Source organism: Calidris pugnax, unplaced genomic scaffold (assembly GCF_001431845.1).
Source record: "Calidris pugnax isolate Ruff unplaced genomic scaffold, ASM143184v1 scaffold294, whole genome shotgun sequence".
Lineage (NCBI taxonomy): Eukaryota > Metazoa > Chordata > Aves > Charadriiformes > Scolopacidae > Calidris > Calidris pugnax.
The window spans coordinates 1477088-1496333 of NW_015094505.1; the positions used below are offsets into that span (position 1 = coordinate 1477088).

At 50.0% G+C, this 19246-nt stretch overlaps 1 protein-coding gene across 1 annotated transcript in view; it reads right to left on the reverse strand.

The window, feature by feature from the left end:
• Positions 1 to 19246, reverse strand: part of GPC3 (glypican 3) — a gene marked incomplete at its 5' end in the record, with an annotated part of 172678 nt that overhangs the window by 81433 nt on the left and 71999 nt on the right. The window contains one exon of the mRNA XM_014963067.1: positions 11054 to 11748. Within this exon, the coding sequence (XP_014818553.1) occupies positions 11054 to 11748 (695 nt within the window). The remainder of the gene's footprint in view (positions 1 to 11053; positions 11749 to 19246) is intronic.

Genomic DNA, 19246 nt, shown 5'->3' on the forward strand with positions numbered 1-19246 from the left:
AATAATTTTAATGCATTTTTGCGCATCTTCTTTACCTTCTACTCACCTTGCAAGTTGTAAGCTGGGCGTTTCCACAACCCACTGAAAAAAAAAATCTCACAACAGAAGTCTTCAGGTAGAAAGCACTATTGAAGAAGTGTTTCCTGGCTTCTAACCAGCAATGAGAGTGGTATGGAATGAGGCTCAGAGATGTCCTGGACATTTTTTCAGCATCTACCATGCAAACCACAGAATCACAGAATCACATGGGCATTAGCCATGGGGTTGGAAGGGACCTCTGGAGATCATCTAGTCCAACCCCCTGCCAAAGCAGGTCCACCTAGAGCAGGTTGCACAGGAACGTGTCTGGGAAGGTTTTGAATGTCTCCAAACCCTTTCAGAGCCATCTGCCCTGAGCTACTGGTGCCATTTTGCTGGTCAAAGCCATCCCAGCCCCACATCGGGTGGTTCCCACTGTCCTTAAGTGCCCTCCACTCCTGGTTATGTGTCTCCTCACACAAGGCTGTCCCTTGGCAAGGAGACAGAGGAAGGATGACTCAACGACCAGCACCAGCAGCTGAGGTATCTACAGAAATTCCTCCTCTCTGGTGCTCTGGAGAGCCAGGTTTATTCATACAGTGATGCAGATAAGTAAGTGGAATTCAAGAGTTAATAAGCTTTAGAAAGACATATCTCAGGGCACATCAGTCACCCCCAAGTTCTCCTCACTAACCACCAGGCTCCCTCGCCCTCTCCAGGTCAGTGCCTAAGAGCATCATCTCTACCGCCGCTGAGAGCGCGGAAGAGAATTAGGTGTGAAAATTGACTAGGTTTGAAAGATACACCTACATAAAGAATTGTTAAATTCCCCAACTGCTGGCTTGCCTTTTTTTTTTTTTCCTTTTTAAACAGAAATAACTCTGCCGAAGTAGCTCTAGGCTATCGGCAGAGCTTTCTGCAGCCAGCCTGCTCGCGGCTCAAATGAGGCTTTGAAAGAATAATGCAGTTAGCAGCGAACTTCATCCTCCGAGAGCAGGCTCCGTGCCCTCGGGGGTTTATTAGTGGGGGAACACAACAGGTAGGGATGGAAAAGGCCACCGGTTCATTTTGCAGTAACCCAGAGAGGCTGAGGGGACTGCTCGGGAGCTCTGCCGGCAGCCAAAGCGCGTCGCTGCAGCAGATGGATGAAAAATCCACCTCAATCGTTTGCTGTAATTTTTTTTTCCCCCAGCTAAATGTATTTGTAGATGGCATGTCTCATGCCCAGCACCTCAAAGCCACTTTACAGTGAGATGTAAAAATGGTCTCGTTCACAGCACCACACACAGGCAGAGAATTCCAAATGAAGCAATACCCCCCTCATGGCAACCCAGCCCCTCGTCCTCTCCAGCCCAAAATGAAAACGCCGCTGCTCCGCCGGGGCAGCCCTTGGGCACTATTTCTGCTTTGCCGAGGGTCGCTTTTAAGTTTCTGATTTGTTCTTGGCTCATTCATCAGCACTGCTAATGGGAGAGTTAGTTCTGGTTTAAGGCAGTGCCACTGGTGGGGGTGACTGTCACTGGAAGTAAACTCGGCGCGGTTAAGATAAAGGACGCCCGGCGAATGACCCCTTGGTGGAAACGGCAGCCACGGATAATGAGGCCAAAAGAGGGTTTAGCATAAAAAGCATAAAGAGATGGATATTGGTGCGCAGGAGTCTGGCGTTGCAAAGCTGCGGGTCTCAGCGAGGATAAAAATCTTGGGGAAAGGAAATGGGCCAGAATACATTGTGCTAATAAGGCATCTATGTTGATAGAGTTTGTGGGAGGCTGCGGCAATCTGGGGAGCGAGGGAGGGAGCTGTGCCTGCCAGGCTGATACTGGGGGAATTTTATCTCTCTGATAAGACAAGGACGTGCAGCCAGTTTTGAGAGAGAATCCCAGAGGCAGCTCCCTGATTCCCCAGTAAGCGTAGAAGGCAACGGCTTGTCTGGAGGAGTGGTCTGGCCCAAGTTAAATAAGAAGAAGATAAAGAAGAAATAATAAAGAAGAAATAATAAAGAAGAAAGGCAATCCGTGCCACGGATGTGACTTCTCCGCGGGCTGGGCTGAAGCCAGCCAGGTCAGCCCAGTCCTAAAAACCTCCCGGTTCTGCCACGCACCAGCTTGTGGCATCCTCCGGGTGAAGTAAATCTGGATCCCAGTAAGGACCCTGAGCATAAGCCTGGTTTCACCTGGCCGCAGGTTGAGCTGTAAAGCTCAGCTGTAGGTGCACCCCAAGCAAGGGGGCTGAGCCCCAGCCCTCCCCGCTCGGTTTGGAGGGGCAGCCCCCCCGGCCACCACCTCTCCTATATCTCCTGAAGCAACAGAAGCTGCAAGAGTCAGACGAAACTTCCTGATGCTGTGATCTTTGGTTCAGCCTGAAACTCAGCTTTTTCTTCTTCTTAAATCCAATCTACTTCAAGACCTCACATTACGTCCTTCACCATTCCAATGCATTACGAAATGAGACGGCTTGAAATTTCAAAACCCAGAGCCCAAGGAACAGACACCCCTGTCCATCCCCCCCGGCAATGCATCCAGTCTGCATCGGATGACATGATCACCAGCTCCCTCCTCCTACATCCCAAAGCATCCCAGGTCCAGCTGGGATGCTTTGGCCATGATGGGAGCCAGGAAAGAAGAGAGATGAGGAAAAAAAAGAAGATGCAATGAAGAAAGCTGCAAAGCTGTGCACCATTGTTTCCAACCGTGAAGACCTCATCCCACACCACCACCTCTGCTAGACCTTTGTACTAACATCAGAGCATCTCAGAACCAAACACCTTTTTAAATGCTTGGAAGCCAGTTGCACAACAGCAAATCCAGCTGGTGCTGGAGCAAACACATGATCTGAAACGAGATCAAGCCAGGCTCAGTGGGCGCCCTATGATATTCCCGCCCAGAAAATGCAGCAGCCTTAAAAAGCTCTTTTTAAGCCGCTGAGTAGTAGGGATGAAGTTGCCACCAGCTGAGTGATCTGCCTCTGACTGAAGCGAAGGAAAAGATTCGTGTGAACTTCAGTGCAAAGTTGGGTTTGGCATCAAACGCGCTGTCAAAGGATGCTCCCCGTGCTGCTGTGCGTGCGCAGGGAGGAGGGGGCAGCGTCAGCAGCTACCTTCTACTTCTAATTAAAAAAAAAAGCATCACTGCAAATTCCACCGAAATGGCACAACACGCCAGAGGCTAGAACACATCCAGTTAAAAGGACAGAGAGAGAGTAAAAAAAAAAAGGAGAGGACAATATAAAAGTTTACATACAGAAGCAAAGTCAAATGCTATTTTAAATTAAATCCGTGTTTATATTCCATGTCACCTCCTCTGGCTTTGCACAGGCAGGTTAGAGCATCACTGGCCATGAAGACCGTTTCCACCCAGCAGCTCTGCGCAGCCCCATGCGCTCCCCAGAGCAGCCCCACACACTTGCCTTGCTTTGCTTGGACCCAAATTGGTGACAAATTGACCCAAAGTCTCCCCATGCCATTGGGGCCAGCAGGAGGAGAGACCAGCACACCACTTTGCCCATGCTGGATCCCAGCATGAAAAGGGCAAGGCTGACCAAAGACCGAGTAAGCCTGCTACCCATGTGCTCTAGAGGCAAAGCTCGTTAGCAGCAAATTAATTGTGTCACCAATGGCCTCCCTTCCCAGGCCAGACAAGAGGCAAAATGTTCACTATAGACTGAGAATAACCTCTGAGCCTCACTTCCTTAGAGAAGCAAGTCATAGTCAAGAGCATCCATTCCAAAGCCCCTTACAAAACTGAGATGCAGACCCTTGACTTGCTGCTGTGTATTTGAACATGAAACCAAAGATTTAAGACCAGTGCCAAAGCCGCAGGATTAAAACTGTTGATACTGGGTCACAAAACTGCAAGCATGAGTAACTTTTGCCCTTTTTCTTTCAGCACCAGCCAAGCTGCCAAGAACGTGGGGATTTCTAGATAAAATCAATGCCTTACAGTTCAGTGCCTTGCCATATGCTCCCCAGCTATCAGAAAATCTTTAATATCTGAAACCTCTTCAGCCAAGTCATCACAACACTCCCAAGGTATTTTGACTGGAAGGGGAAGGTTGCTGATACCGTCCTCGGTGATCAGGTTTATTTTCCTCCCCCAGCGGGAACTGATGCTTGCTTTATCAGGCTTTATCAGGCACATTACACCGCCTGTCACAAAATGGTTAACAACAGCACACGATAGACACACCTTGGGATAGCTACAAGTGGGTCTGAGCTTGCTGCAAACCAAAACCTCACCCGTCTTTCCAGCTTTAAGTGAAAAACGGAGCTAGCTCCCAGCAGGCACCAGAGACCAGCCGGAGGATTAAACTTTGCCGATAAAGAAACTGAAAATAGGGAGGCTGTACATCCAGCCGACTGTCCCATGAGCGATGCCAACAGAAAGCAACCCGCATTAAAAGTACAAAGAAACCGATCTCGGTGTCCCAAAGGGAATGACTTCTCGAACGGCGCTGTAATTTCAAAGCTTGCCTCACAAGTCTCTTGCCAGCTCCAGCACAGAAATAAATCCATTAGCAGATAGGGAGACTCACCGGAGCTCCCTGCTGCTGCAACCCACTGAGCAAAGCAGCTTCCGCAGCGGGTCGGCCGGTGGGCCAGCTCCAAAAGCAGCTCCTGCAAAGGCACTGAACCACTGCGTGCAGAGACAGGGGACACTGTCATCCCCGGGTGCCCAAATTCCCTTTACTTACACAGTCTTGATTTTCATCCCTGTGCATCTGCTGGCACTGCAAATTGCTACACCCATTTGCAAAAGAGCAACAGAATCACAGGGTAATATGGGGTTGGAAGGGACCTCTGGAGATCATCTAGTCCAACCCCCTGCCAGAGCAGGGCCACCCACAGCAGGTCCCACAGGAACGTGTCCAGGTGGGGTTTGAATGTCTCCAGAGAAGGAGACTCCACCACCTCCCTGGGCAGCCTCTGCCAGGGCTCTGCCACCCTCACAGCGAAGAAGTTCCTCCTCATGTTTAGGTGGAGCTTCCTATGTGCAAGTTTGTGCCCATTCCCTCTTGTCCTGTCACTGGGCACCACTGAAAAAAGATTGTCCCCATCCTCCTGACACCCACCCTTGAAGTATTTATAGGCGTTGATCAGATCCCCCCTCAGCCTTCTCTTCTCCAGACTACTAAGACCCAAGTCCCTCAGCCTTTCCTCATCAGAGAGATGCTCCAGGCCCCTCATCATCTTTGTAGCCCTCTGCTGTCCCCTCTCCAGCAGTTCCCTGTCCTTCTGGAACTGGGGAGCCCAGAACTGGTCCCAGTGCTCCAGATGGGGCCTCCCCAGGGCAGAGCAGAGGGGCAGGATGACCTCCCTCCACCTGCTGCTCACACTTTTCCTGATGCCCCCCAGGATGCCATTGGCCTTCTTGGCCACCAGGGCCCATTGCTGGCTCCTGGGCATCCTGTTGTCCACCAGGACTCCCAGGTCTTTCTCCTCAGAGCTGCTCTCCAGCAGGTCAGCCCCAACCTGTCCTGGTGCAGGGGGTTATTCCTCCCCAGGTGCGGCACCTACACTTGCCCTTGTTGAATTCCATCAGGTTCCTCTCTGTCCAACTCTCCAGCCTGGCCAGGTCTCACTGAACAGCAGCACAGCCTTCTGGTGTGTCAGCCACCCCTCCCGGTGTTGTGTCATCAGCAAACTTGCTGAGGGTACACTCCATCCTTTCATCCAGGTCACTGATGAATACTGAAGACGACCAGATCCAGAACTGCGCTCTCTTCCCGCATGGTGCTGGTAACCACTCCTATAACCAGCACAGATGGGGGAGATTGCTTGAACAAAGGTCTGGCTATCTTCATTTTGCAATTTAAAAGTATTTTTTAGAAACTAAAATGCTTTCCTAAGCTCCCTGCTCTTTCCTTCCTAGGAAACACTCTGCAGACGAATCTGCATGCCTCCAGTAAGGCCAATGGGATGAGGTTCAACAAGGCCAAGTGCCGGGTCCTGCCCTTGGGTCCCACCAACCCCCTGCAGCGCTCCAGGCTGGGGGCAGAGTGGCTGGAGAGCTGCCTGGCAGAAAAGGACCTGGGGGTGTTGGTGGACTGTTGGCTGAACAGGAGCCAGCAGTGTGCCCAGGTGGCCAAGAAGGCCAACAGCATCCTGGCCTGTGTCAGGAACAGCGTGGGGAGGAGGACTCGGGAGGTGATGGTCCCCCTGGACTGGGCACTGGTGAGGCCCCACCTCGAGGGCTGTGTCCAGTTTTGGGCCCCTCACCACAAAAAAGACACTGAGGGGCTGAAGCGGGTCCAGAGGAGGGCAACGGAGCTGGTGAGGGGTCTGGAGCACAAGTCTTGTGAGGAGAGGCTGAGGGAGCTGGGGGTGTTCAGCCTGGAGAAAAGGAGGCTGAGGGGAGACCTTCTCGCTCTCTCCAACTCCCTGAAAGGAGGGTGTAGCCAGGGGGGGTCGGTCTCTTCTCCCAAGGAACAGGCCATGGGACAAGAGGAAATGGCCTCAGGTTGCCCCAGGGGAGGTTCAGATTGGATATTGGGAACAATTTTGACATGGAAAGGGTTATGAAGCCTTGGAATGGGCTGCCCAGGGAAGTGGCTGAGGCACCATCCCTGGAGGGATTTAACAGCCGGGTTGACATAGTGCTTAGAGACATGGGTTAGTGATGGGTTTTTTGTCAGCGTTAGGTTGATGGTTGGACCAGATGATCTTAAAGGTCCCTTCCAACCCAGACAATTCTATGATTCTATCATCCTCCCATGCAATATATAGCAACAGCCTCACCCCAAGCCACCCACCTTTCTTGCTTGGTGTCTCACCGTGCTAGTTGCCTGTTGTTTCCCACTCTATTGGGATGGGTTCAAACCCCTGATAGAGGGGGAAAGCATTTAGAAAAAAATATACTTACCTCAATAAATTAATACCTATGTCAAATCAACAGGCTTCCCCTCAATTCTGCAACCTTTCAAAATAAATTTGCAGAGCTTGCTTAAGGTAGAGAACCCCAGAGGGGTTCAACTATCAGCTATGTAAGACAACCAGGCCTATTGTCTCTCTTGTTACTTCCAACAGCAGAGAGAGACTTAACTTCCAGAGGTGTTGGGGTTGAATATTTTATGAAGTTTATTTGCACTGCATCTCTCCAAGTGTCTTTGTTTGTGGCAGAAAGCACAAACAGGCTAAAAATCACTCTTCCCTACACTCGTGATTAAAATATCTACAAGAGGTGAAGGTACTGGGCATGTTTTCAACCAGGGAAAAAGTAGCAAACAGGAAAATTGATAGTATATAGATATAGCCCTAGACAGATTATTTTTTTTCCCCCAGTCCCTCCTGAGATTCAGCCTCCTTGATAAAGTATTTTAATAGCATATTTAAAGGGTGGAGTTTTTAAACAGACAAATTGTGGAAATAATCAAGCCCTAACACTACCATCACTGAAAAATTAACTGCTAAAGCAAGGCTTGGGATGGAAACTGCTTATTGCCATAATATTATTGAGTTCACTCTTCTGCATCGCTGTTTACATACCAGGAACAACACCAGCGTGTAGACATACATTTAAATGCATGCCTGAGGCACAGAGTTTCCAAAAGCAGATTAACAACACTATGACTCCTAGTCTTGGGGAATGCAGAGCTAGCTCCTCAGAAACCTACCTGGAGGCTCTGCAACACCTCTGGAGCTCAGGCTCACATGCCCTTAGTAGCCAGGTCTGCTGCAAGCTATAATAGGGGTCCAGGTCCCCATGCAACCCCAGCACCCAGCCTAGGGGTGGGTGGTGAGGGTGACAGATGAGCAGCCACACGGAGGAAGGATGCTCAGTTGGGTAACACACCCGAGGGCCTGAAACACCAGGAGGAAAAACTACTGCCGCAGAAGTGCCACCAACGCCATGGAAAATGAAAGAAGCCCAAAGGACAGGCAAGGGCAGTGGTGTTGTTATTCAGGCTATAATCACTATGGGCATGGAAGATAAGTTTTCCATAATACCAGGGGATTTTAATGACAATTAAATAACCTGTCATTATCTTTTAAAACATCCAGGTGAATTGAACTCTGCCTACAGAAGCAGTGGTGGCCAAGGTCAGTAATAAAAGAGGCCGATATGAGAAGGCAGCGTGAGAGCCAAGTCCCACATTTTCAAAGACAACTCCCACAGAATTTTATACTTTGATATAACAACAGTGTCTAAACCCAACCATATTTACAGGGTAACAGTAAATACAACTGTTTGCTTCCGGGTATATTCTGTGAAACTCAATATGTGCTGATAAGTTTAACAGAGAAAGTTTCATTCCAGCACAGAGAAAAAAAAGAGTATTATGTCACTTAGGGGCAGAGATGTTTACCCCAGCTCCCAGACGCAGACTGGCTATCAGAGTCAGACCATCTGCAACGCTGTCATTCAGACTGTCAGCACCTCCTTTACTGCCCTATTCCTCTCCTGAGCAGCTCATCCCTTCATTCCTAAAAAAAGATGCTCTGGGCTCAGGTTTGACATAAGAGCCTTAGCTGAGCAACATCAACTTTTTAAAAATAAATTTTAAAAACCCAATGGCCATCTTCTTTTAGGAACAATTGCCAGACAATTGGCTTTCTTGGCTTGGATTTTTCTCCTCTGCACTCCTATAACTCAAAAATGTCTTAAGAGCAAATAAAAGAATCACTCAAATATTAAGTAATCAAGAGGAGTTTTGTTTAAATAAGTACCAAAATATATATGGCACTAATGAATTCAAACAGCTCTATCAAGCTCAAAAGCACTGAATGGTTTTGCGCTGTTCATTGATTTTTTATTTTAAAACAAGTCAATTTATGTTCTGGTTTGGCAGAGGACAGACAGATTATGGCTCTACTGTCATGGCTTGCGTTGACGTTAGTGGCACTACATCTCCTCATTCTCCCACAAACACGTTCTCTGTAGACAGATCAAGGTCTCAATATTTGATAATATAACTGACAGTCACTTTCCTTCCCTGTATACATGGACATCTTCAAGAAAAAAGTGCATTTTTATTGTTGTGCCAATAAAAGAGGGATAAAGGAGGACATGCACTTCTCCTTCCAGGACCATACAGCAACGCACATGTTGTGTGTGCTTCCAAAACCCTGGGACACAGTCTGCAAGGGCAGTGTTTCGGTTCTGCCTCAGCAGCTACAAGCATGGTGGATTTGCTGGTGCAAAACATGTTGGATGCTTTTCCTCACAGCAGAATGCGTCAACTGATCTTTCGAGGTCAAATAGGCTCCCGCTACATGTGGAAGTAAGTTTGGTTTCTTACTGCCTTGGAAATGCCACCTGGGCTTAGAGTTGAGCTGGGTTTTCTCTCTTGTGTACATCATTATCACCTGTAACATGAATTTCTCTTCTCACCTGACCTCAAGCTAAACCTCCAGTCACATCTCTGCTCCTTTGTTTTTCTAGAGAGGGTTACCAGGTTCTGACTGACAAAGAGAAGAGTCTGCCCTGGCTCCATGGCAGCAGAAGTCATGCCCAGCAGAGCTGCTGCCCCTGGACCCTGTCAGCTGGAACCTCCCTGCAGTCCTAGGGACAGGAGAAGCTCTTAGCCACAACCCAACCAAAACCCAGCCCTCCTCCTGGTCTCAGAATCACAGAGTGGTTTGGGTGGGAAGGGACCTTTAAAGGCCATCTAGCCCACCCCCCCTGCCATGAACAGGGACATCTTCAACTAGAGCACGTTGCTCAGAGCCCCATCCAACCTGACCTGGAATGTTTCTGGTGATGGGGCATCTACCACCTCTCTGGGAAACCTGGGCCAGTATTTCACTACTCTTATTATAAAAAATTTCTTCCTTATATCTAGTCTAAATCTTCCCTCTTTTAGTTTAAAGCCACTATCCCTTGTCCTATCACAACAGGCCCTGCTAAAAAGTGTGTCCCTAGGTCAACGCTACACAAGAGTAACCCAACTTACGGAAGATTTGGTCCCTACATCCCTTCTAAGCAATGAAGAGAGCTCGCACCATGTGTGCCAAACTACCCGGGGGGGTGTGAAACCACCCGGGGGCCATCACGCTATTTCACAGCCTGCAGTGGCATGTCTCGGGCCATCATCGCACAAGGATGGCACGTGAAACAGCACAGACGAGTGTTGCTGGCTGAACGCCACACAGCTCCAAAGCCATAAGCCGATATATTTCCACCGTCCCCCAAAAAGATAAGAGTTACTTACGGTGCAAGTACCACAGTGACCTACATAAACACAGTTCTTTTGTAAACAGGACTCAAGAATGACAGGAACAAGCAGCTAACAGGGAAACGGTGGCAGATTTTAATCATCGCTGGCTTTAAGCAAACTATAACAACATTCCCACACCTTTGCCCCCAACTCAACCCTACCTGCATGGAGCAGCTCAATCACATCTCAAGAAAAATGTCCTCTGCAAAACAAGTGTTACATTTCCAGAGTCCGTTTGTCCTTGGCTTTCAAACAGAGCAGCAGGATTTTCCGAACAGAGAAAGCCTCAGTTTCTTGTGAGGCTCAGAAATTCACACCATGTGTTTTTAAAGAGTCAGGTCTCTCCTAAGAAAATAAGAAATAACCTCATCCCCAGGATTACATGCGGCCCAAAAGGGAAAACCCAATCTCATTTAGTACATCAGGAGGGAGGGGATGCCACAGCACGTGCCTCCACTTGGCATCTATTTGGAGGTACGTTATAGTGATGTTGAGGGAGGCAGGGGACACCCGGGGAGCAGGACCAGCCTTTCCGAGCTACCCAAGGCAAGTACAGCACCCAGGGAGTACCGAAGAGGCTGGGACATCTCAGCTCGGATCTCACACCCCAGCTACAGGATGACTCCAGATCCTTCTCCTCTGACCAACCTGGAAAAGGCAAAGTCCTTAACTGAAGCCCAGGCCCCACAAATATGAGTTTCAAATGCTACCAAAAGTTTTTAAAAAAATAAAAAAAATATTGGTGGGCAGAAGTAAGGAGAGAGGAGCTGGCAACAGGAGCATTTGGGTTGGTTGGCTGGAGGGAAGGGGTAGGTTTGTTTCATGGTATGCAACGGAGGGCTGCCATGGCACCACGCCAGGGGGACTGCACAAAACCACTCACGGTTGTTGAGAGCTTTCCTTCGTTCTTCTGCACGTAGAGGATGGCATCCCGCACGGCGGAGAAGAGGTTCAGGAGGACGTGCTCCATGTCATAGACGCCACGCATGCCTTTGGTCAGCCCCTCCAGAGACCCAATGTACTCTCTCCAGTGCTTATCGATCTCCACGACGCCCGCCAAGCATCCCTGCATCACGGCGCCGCAGTAGCCGGCACAGGGCTTGGCCAGGAGGAGCCCCTGGCAGTGCGAGCAGTACCACATCTTCAGCAGCGCTCGTCCACAGTCCTTGCTGAATTTTAAGTGGTCAGTAGTGTTTATCACCTCGATCCCCAGGTTGAGCGCCTGCAGAAAGACTCGCGTGGCCTGCAGCGACTTGGACACCTGCGTCATCATCAGCTTCGGGTAGTTACCAAAGGCTTTGAGGTCTCTCCTGGCTGCCCGCAGGCATTCAGTCATTTCCACAGAGGGATCGGGGAAGCCGGGATTAATCAAGCGAGAGTAAACCAAAGGGAATAAACTGTCAAAAAATTCATTTATCATGTCATTAACACTGATGTCAGAGCCCAATATGTACAGCGAGACATCCGTAAAAAGTTCTCCAACAAACTTAAGAGCTCTGGGCCCCATGCTCTGGTAGTGGGTCCTAAATATGCTGTTGGTGAAATTTCTTGCATGTCGTACTACAAGTTCAAAGGCTTCTGCAAAACAGAACAAGAAAATGAGAAGTTACTAAGAGACAATGAGCTCAGAAACAGGGAGGATGAGGTTATAGAGTGTTCCAGTACCTGAAGGGGGCTATAGGAGAGATGGGGAGGGACTCTTGATCAGGGAATGTAGTGATAGGATGAGGGGTAATGGTTTTAAATTGAAAGAAGGAATATTTAGATTAGACACTACAAAGAAGTTCTTTGGTGTGAGGGTGGTGAGAGCCTGGCCCAGGTTGCCCAGAGAAGCTGTGGCTGCCCCATCCCTGGAGGGGTTCAAGGCCAGGTTGGAGGGGGCTTGGAGCAACCTGGTCTGGTGGGATGTGTCCCTGCCCAGGGCAGGGGGTGGGAAGTCGACAATCTTTAATGTCCCTTCCAACCCAAACCATTCCATGATTCTATGATTACTCCTGCAAAGGTTGGTGTCATCCTGCCCGCTTGGGGTCAAACACCTGCTGGCAGCTGTGCCCGCTCCAACACTTACTGGCATCAGCAATTTTTCGGGGAAATGCCTACATTCTTTAAACACAAGCTGCACTTCAAAATGGCAAAAAACTATGATCTAGTTAACAGTTCAGCTTTTAAAGAAAATATCGATTAAAGAAAAGGGCTAGACTGCAATTTCTTTCTCTCCCCCTTTCATATTGATTTGAAATTAACAGGAATTCTATCTCGAGACTTAATTTAAGACAGAGATAAATGTTTGACAAACTGTACCGTGTTTAAAATCAGGAAGTAGTAAATGCTGGCATTCTATTATGAAAAGGAAAATGTTTATGGGAGCTTAATCACAGAGGATATTTGGACTTGACCCCCTGCACTACATGTCCTCAAAGCCATTTGAAAAGCCCCGGCGGTGCTGCAGCCTTCCCCGATGCCCCAGGCTGCCTTCAGCTGCAGACGTTTCATCTGCCCTGGCTATGAGCTGCTCCCCGGTCCAAAGAGATGCTGAGAGTTGGCGGTGCCGTGTCCATCTGTGGTTTCCCAGCCAGGACCACTCTCACACGTGTCAGGTCATGCCAAAACAACCCCGTAAAGCTCTAGTTTTACATGGAGACCATCAATTTGCCAGGAAAAGCCAGGGTACATTTTCCCCTCTCCACCTTCTTGAGGACTTTCTGCCTACGCCTCCTCCACATGGCAAGCAGCAGAGCCTCCATCAGCAGTCACTGCCCAGTTATTCTCTTAATTACAGCCCTACTCCGCAGGAGGCTTCCAAAATTACAGGTATGTAAAGACAACATACCTACACACACCCCAGTTTGCAGGTTAAAGCAATACGAGGGGAGGCCACCAGTGCAAACTAAAGTCTTTTTCTTCAGCCAACTCCCTCTACCAGCCCGTGTCCCACCCTCCAGGGTACTATTCATAAAATGCTAAAGATAACGAACAGCCTCTCAGTTCACAGGTCACTGACACCCCACGATGTAACTGCTCTCAGCTGTGTCACTCTGGAAACACACATTCTGGTTCAATTTGCATGAAAATTATTCATGTTCAATAATTAAAGGGAATGTTTAATTTTTAAAACCGTAAGTGTTATTTTTCCCATTTGTTAAGGCTGGGATGCAGCCGAGCGTGGCCTGACGCCTCTCCACGGGGGGTTCAGTATCAAGGCTGTCACGGGCAATGCCCGGCCTCACTGCTCGCCCTGCATAACCTCTCACGTTACTCAAGAGCTTTTGAGCTTTTGGGACCATCACATCTCCAGGACGTCCATCTCTTTCTTGCCAGGTGCACCCTATGCCAGCACGCCGGGCAGGACCGGGACCCGCTGCTGTTTGCTGCCCCCAGCACCAGCATGTGGAGAGCATGTAAGCAGCCATCAAAGCAGAAATTACCAATATACTTTTGCCAACGGTGTCCCCATCCCATCTGGTGCCTGCACACCTCCCAGGCACAAAGCGTTTTGCCCGTAGCTCCCAACGCATCCACCAAGGCTGCCCCAAGAAGCCCAGAGCAACCACCTGCATCCCCAGAGGACAGCAATCCTTCCCAACACCACCCATTGGGGGATGTCGGGGTGCAGGGACACGGACCCCCTCTCTCCATGCTCCCCTCACCATGACAGCGGGCATCCTGCTCCCCATACCCGTACAGGACACTGCAAAGGAGCCACCAAGCTGGTGAGGGGTCTGGAGAGCAAGTCCTATGAGGAGAGGCTGAGGGAACTGGGCATGTTTAGTTTGGAGAAGAGGAGGCTGAGGGGAGACCTCATTGCCCTCTACAGCTCCCTGAAAGGAGGTTGTGGAGAGGTGGGTGTTGGCCTCTTCTCCCAAGGGAATAAGTTGGGGCAGGGGAGGTTTAGATGAGATATTAGGAATAATGACTTTCCTGAGAGAGTGGTCAGGCACTGGAACAGCCTGCCCAGAGAGGTGGTGGAGTCACCATCCCTGGAGGGATTAAGAAACATGTAGACATGGCACTTCAAGGCATGCTCTGAAATGTTTTGGGTGTTTTGTTGGGGTGTTTTTTTTGTGTGTGTGTGGTTGGACTCGGTGATCTCAGAGGTCCTTTCCAACCATGAGGATTCTGTGAAATCTCCACACACAGCAGCATATCCAACACAGAGCAGGGCAAACATGCAGGCTAGGGAAGGAGAGCAAGTTATGATTGCAATGTTATTAAAAGTTTGAAAACAAAAAAAGAAAACTCTTTAAATAGGGCACATGGATTACGAAACTTTTTTTTCCCTTCTTTATCCTCAAGAGCACCAGAACAGCTCTTACCTCAAAGGGCACAAAGAACTTTTTGGGCCAGTGGTTTTTTTACAGCACTGCAGACGGTGCCAGGATTTTCATGCTGTGCCTCACCATTCGCCTTTAACCTCTTCTCTGTTAGTTCCCTTAGAAAAAGTCATCCCTCTTCCCTTTCCTCTCTCCTCTGTGCTGTGCAAGTTATCATCAGAGCCAAGAGACTCTTCGCTGATTAGAAAAATATTCCAGGCTCCTATGCAAACCTCCTACGGCGAGAAATGCTTCAGAAAGGAATGGAGAACAGTGGCGTATCAGAAGAGCATGCACACACAGTCCCACTGCTTTAAAGGTCATGACATGCACATAATTTTTATCATAATAACTGGCTAACAGTGTCTATTTTATACGCCTTGGAGCCTTCGCATATATCCATTAGAGAGAGCAACAGGGACTATAAAAGCATACGGAGCCTTCTGCTGGCCTATTAATAGATGCAAGAAATAATAAAACTTTGTGGGGAAAAAAAAAGAAAAAAGTCTTGAACATCCAAAATCTCTCACACCCAACTCCCCTAGTAGTTTCTTACTCTGAAATATTCCCCCAAAGGGCTGGCTGGGAGAATATTAAAGCCTCAGCTGCCAGCAGCAGCAGTGACCCACGGCCAGGCTCTGAGCACTTCAAGAGGAGAGAGCTCTGTGGGTGAGCCCCCCGTGCTCCCACCGGTGACCCTCGCTGGGAAATGGTGGGGATGCCACATTACAGAGGCAGCATGGGCTTCTGATTCCCCAGAAAAACCCACAGCCTGGCTTTGCTGCTGGTAAAAACACGGCACATTGAAACTCCCATTGCTGGAGGACAACTATTTTTTTTTTTATTATTTTGAGGACATTTTCAAAAGCTGCAATTTAAGGCAGCTGTTTTGCAGGTCTACCTGAAGAAGAGTAAATACCTTAACAGCACTGATGAAGTGTAGCATCAGACCAGCACCCAACTTCCAGCAGGCAAAAGGTACCGCTGTTCTTACTGTCCTCATCATGGTAGCTATGCACACACAGCAGAGCTCCATCCTGCCACATGGTTATGCCTCTGCCTCATAAAATATTTTCTTACATGGTTAGTAGGGGAAGAAAAACCCCAACCAAACACTAAGAAAAGTTTAAAGAGCCCTGATCCACAAGTCTGGCTTGGGCAGATACAGTCTGAGCTGCTGTGGGCCACCATGCCAAAAAGTCATAGAATTATAATATAGAATTATCTAGGTTGGAAGGGACCTTTAAGATCATCTAGTCCAACCGTCAACCTAACGCTGATTAAAAAACCCATCACTAACCCATGTCTCTCAGCACAATGTCAACCCGGCTGTTAAATCCCTCCAGGGATGGTGCCTCAGCCACTTCCCTGGGCAGCCCATTCCAAGGCTTCATAACCCTTTCCGTGTCAAAATTGTTCCCAATATCCAATCTGAACCTCCCCTGGGCAACCTGAGGCCATTTCCTCTTGTCCCATGGCCTGTTCCTTGGGAGAAGAGACCGACCCCCCCGGCTACACCCTCCTTTCAGGGAGTTGGAGAGAGCGAGAAGGTCTCCCCTCAGCCTCCTTTTCTCCAGGCTGAACACCCCCAGCTCCCTCAGCCGCTCCTCACAAGACTTGTGCTCCAGGCCCCTCACCAGCTCCGTTGCCCTCCTCTGGACCCACTCCAGCCCCTCAAGGTCTTTTTTGTGGTGAGGGGCCCAAACCTGGACACAGCCCTCGAGGGGGGGCCTCACCAGTGCCCAGTCCAGGGGGACGATCACCTCCCGAGTCCCACTCCCCACGCTGTTCCTGACACAGGCCAGGATGCTGTTGGCCTTCTTGGCCACCTGGGCACACTGCTGGCTCCTGTTCAGCCCACAGGCCACCAACACCCCCAGGTCCTTTTCTGCCAGGCAGCTCCAGCCACTCCGCCCCAGGCCTGGAGCATTCATGGGGTTGGTGGGACCCAAGGGCAGGACCCGGCACTTGGCCTTGTTGAACCTCTAGTCAGTCCTGTCTGGGCACCTCTTGAGCCCATTTCATTTGCAAGTACCTAAAGGTGCTGAACACATACAGAAATCACACTCCAAAGTCACGTCAGTCGGCACTGGGAGCGACTTATCCACACACAGCCCCACGGTGCTGTACACCAGGAGGGGTGGGAGGCCCCATTCCATGATGCCTGGGTGAAACGAAGGGACCGTATGGCAGGATGAGAGCCAGAGCACCGTCACCAGCAAAGCATCGTACCCGCTGCACCGGTACCAGACATTTGTTGGCAGACTCTGTCAAGGGCAACTTATCAGGGCTCTCCGAGGATGCGTGAAATAGCTGAAACTCTACTCCAGACCACAGTTACCAGGCACCGGTTGAAAAGCACAGGCTATTACTTGTTTTCCCAGCAGGACTCCCGCTGAGGCACCCATAGAGGAATTGCTGCCCGGTCCCAGTGGCCAGGAGGGAAGGACTAAGCCGCTTTCTAAGTGCGAAAGCTCCCCAGAACACTGCCCGGGGAGAGCTGCATGGTCACGGCAAACTAGCAATTAGAGAAAAAAAATAAGTTGTAAAAGAGCATAACAGTGCCCTAAGTGGGGATTACTGGCAGGCAAAGGAAATCACTGTGTTCTCAGCTCAGATAATAAAAGTCTGCTGCTTAGTAAAAACGTCCCCTTTCCTGAAAAGGGGTGTTTGCTTCTGAGCTGCAGCTACTTCAAAGGGGCCGGAGGAGCTCCGGATTAACCTGCTGGCTGCCCCAGGCTGCAAGAGGCTCCAGCCGAGTCTGGGACTTGATGGGTTTATTTAAGAGATTATGTGATGCAGTCGCCTCAACCGCAAGGAGCCAGCGCGAGCGACTCCAGGGAGCCATTCCCCCACAGCATCCCCCTACAGAGGCGAGAGCTGGGGCAGCAACAGACACAGCAACCCCAGGTCTGAGCTCAGTGGGTGCAGCTTCACAAGCCACTGGAGATGTCTGGAAATGTGCTGCTGCCAGGAACAGGGAGATCTGTCCTTCCTCGGCCCTCCCACACCAGCTGACCAAAAGCCAGCACCACAGCAGCCATGGCCTCAGCCACCCGGAGCCACCTCCCAGCACCACCACGGATGGGGAGAAGGTGTGAGCTGTCCCACAGAGAGGAAAGTGGGATCCACCATGGCATTCGGGCACCAGGATGCACCGGGAGATTGATTGAGAAGAACAACATGAGCTGGCAACGTGCGCTGGCTGCCCAGAAAGCCAACTGTGTCCTGGGCTGCATCCCCAGCAGTGTGGCCATCAGGGTGAGGGGGGAAATCTGCCCCTCTGCTCCCCTCTGGGGAGACCCCACCTCGAGCACTGTGTCCAGCTCTGCTGTCCTAAGCACAGGAAGGACATGGACCTGTTGGAGCAGGGCCAGAGGAGGCCACGGAGATGCTGGGAGGGCTGGAGCCCCTCTGCTGTGAGGACAGGCTGAGAGAGTTGGGGGGTTCAGCCTGGAGAAGAGAAGGCTCCAGGGAGACCTTAGAGCCCCTTCCAGTCCCTCAAGGGGCTCCAGGAGAGATGGGGAGGGACTCTGGATCAGGGAGGGGAGCCATAGGACAAGGGGGAACAGTTTTAAACTGGAAGAGGGGAGATTTAGATGAGATATTAGGAAGAAATTGGTTCCTGTGAGGGTGGTGAGAAGCTATGACTGCCCCATCCCTGGAGGAGTTCAAGGCCAGGTTGGACGGGGCTTGGAGCAACCTGGTCTGGTGGGAGGTGTCCCTGCCCAGGGCAGGGGGTTGGAACTACATGATCTTTAATGTCCCTTCCAAACCATTCTGTGATTCTGTGATTGGTCCCTACCCCTCCATTACTGCGCCGCTGTTGTTTTGCTGCAAATGGAAGCTTCCCATAAGGAACCTGTTCCTAATGCAATGGCTGCATCCCCTTCCGGTCCAGGGTTTCTAAACCTTTAGAAGTCCCATCCACCTAAAAACCAAACACAAGCTTCCCATTCTCAGGGCATCACACAGTACATCGCACAAATCCTCTTCGGCAAAGGTACACCAAAGAGGAGGGAGCTGCACAGCAAGACTCTCTGCCTTATCAGCCCATCCTCCATCGTGCATCTTGTCAGGGAACAATGCAGGGGGGAAGTGCAGGATTACAAAATCGAGTCACCTGCAACACATGGACACCAGGGGGTTCAAACTGCACCTACAACCTTGATTTTTACTGTTCCTTGACATCTGGGCACACAAACTGCACGACCGTAAAGCTCTCTCTGAGCAGAGAAGCTCCCACCATGGCTGCTCCCACTGCCCATCAGGAGCTGAGCTCCCAACTCCCACGTGAGCCTTTGCAAAAGATTCTTCTCTTAAAAACTGGGCAACTGTCTCCCCACATGTAAAGATTTATCTTGACCATGTGAAGATCTGCCCTCACAGTGGCAGAACTGCATAACGTATTTGTTACTCTGCTGCCAAGAGCTAGTAAAGACAAGGCTCAGTTCTATTTTTTGGGAGACAGCCAGGCAAGTAAACCTAGGCAAGGTCATGGTGTCATCCTCGTGTTGCTACCTCCAGCTACAGGACCATTTTATCCGGGACTTTGTGGGAAAGTAACAAATCTCCACAAACTATCCCAAACTGTAAAACAAAGAAGAAACTGATTTCTGTGCAGCAGGAACCTTCCTGGAGATCAGCACGGATCACTGGCATCCAGCGGTAATTTCTCTCTCTGCAGATGATGATACATTCCGTGATTCACTCTCCTTTCCTAGGATGCTGCTATTTGGAAGGGCTGCAGGCTGCAACACCACACA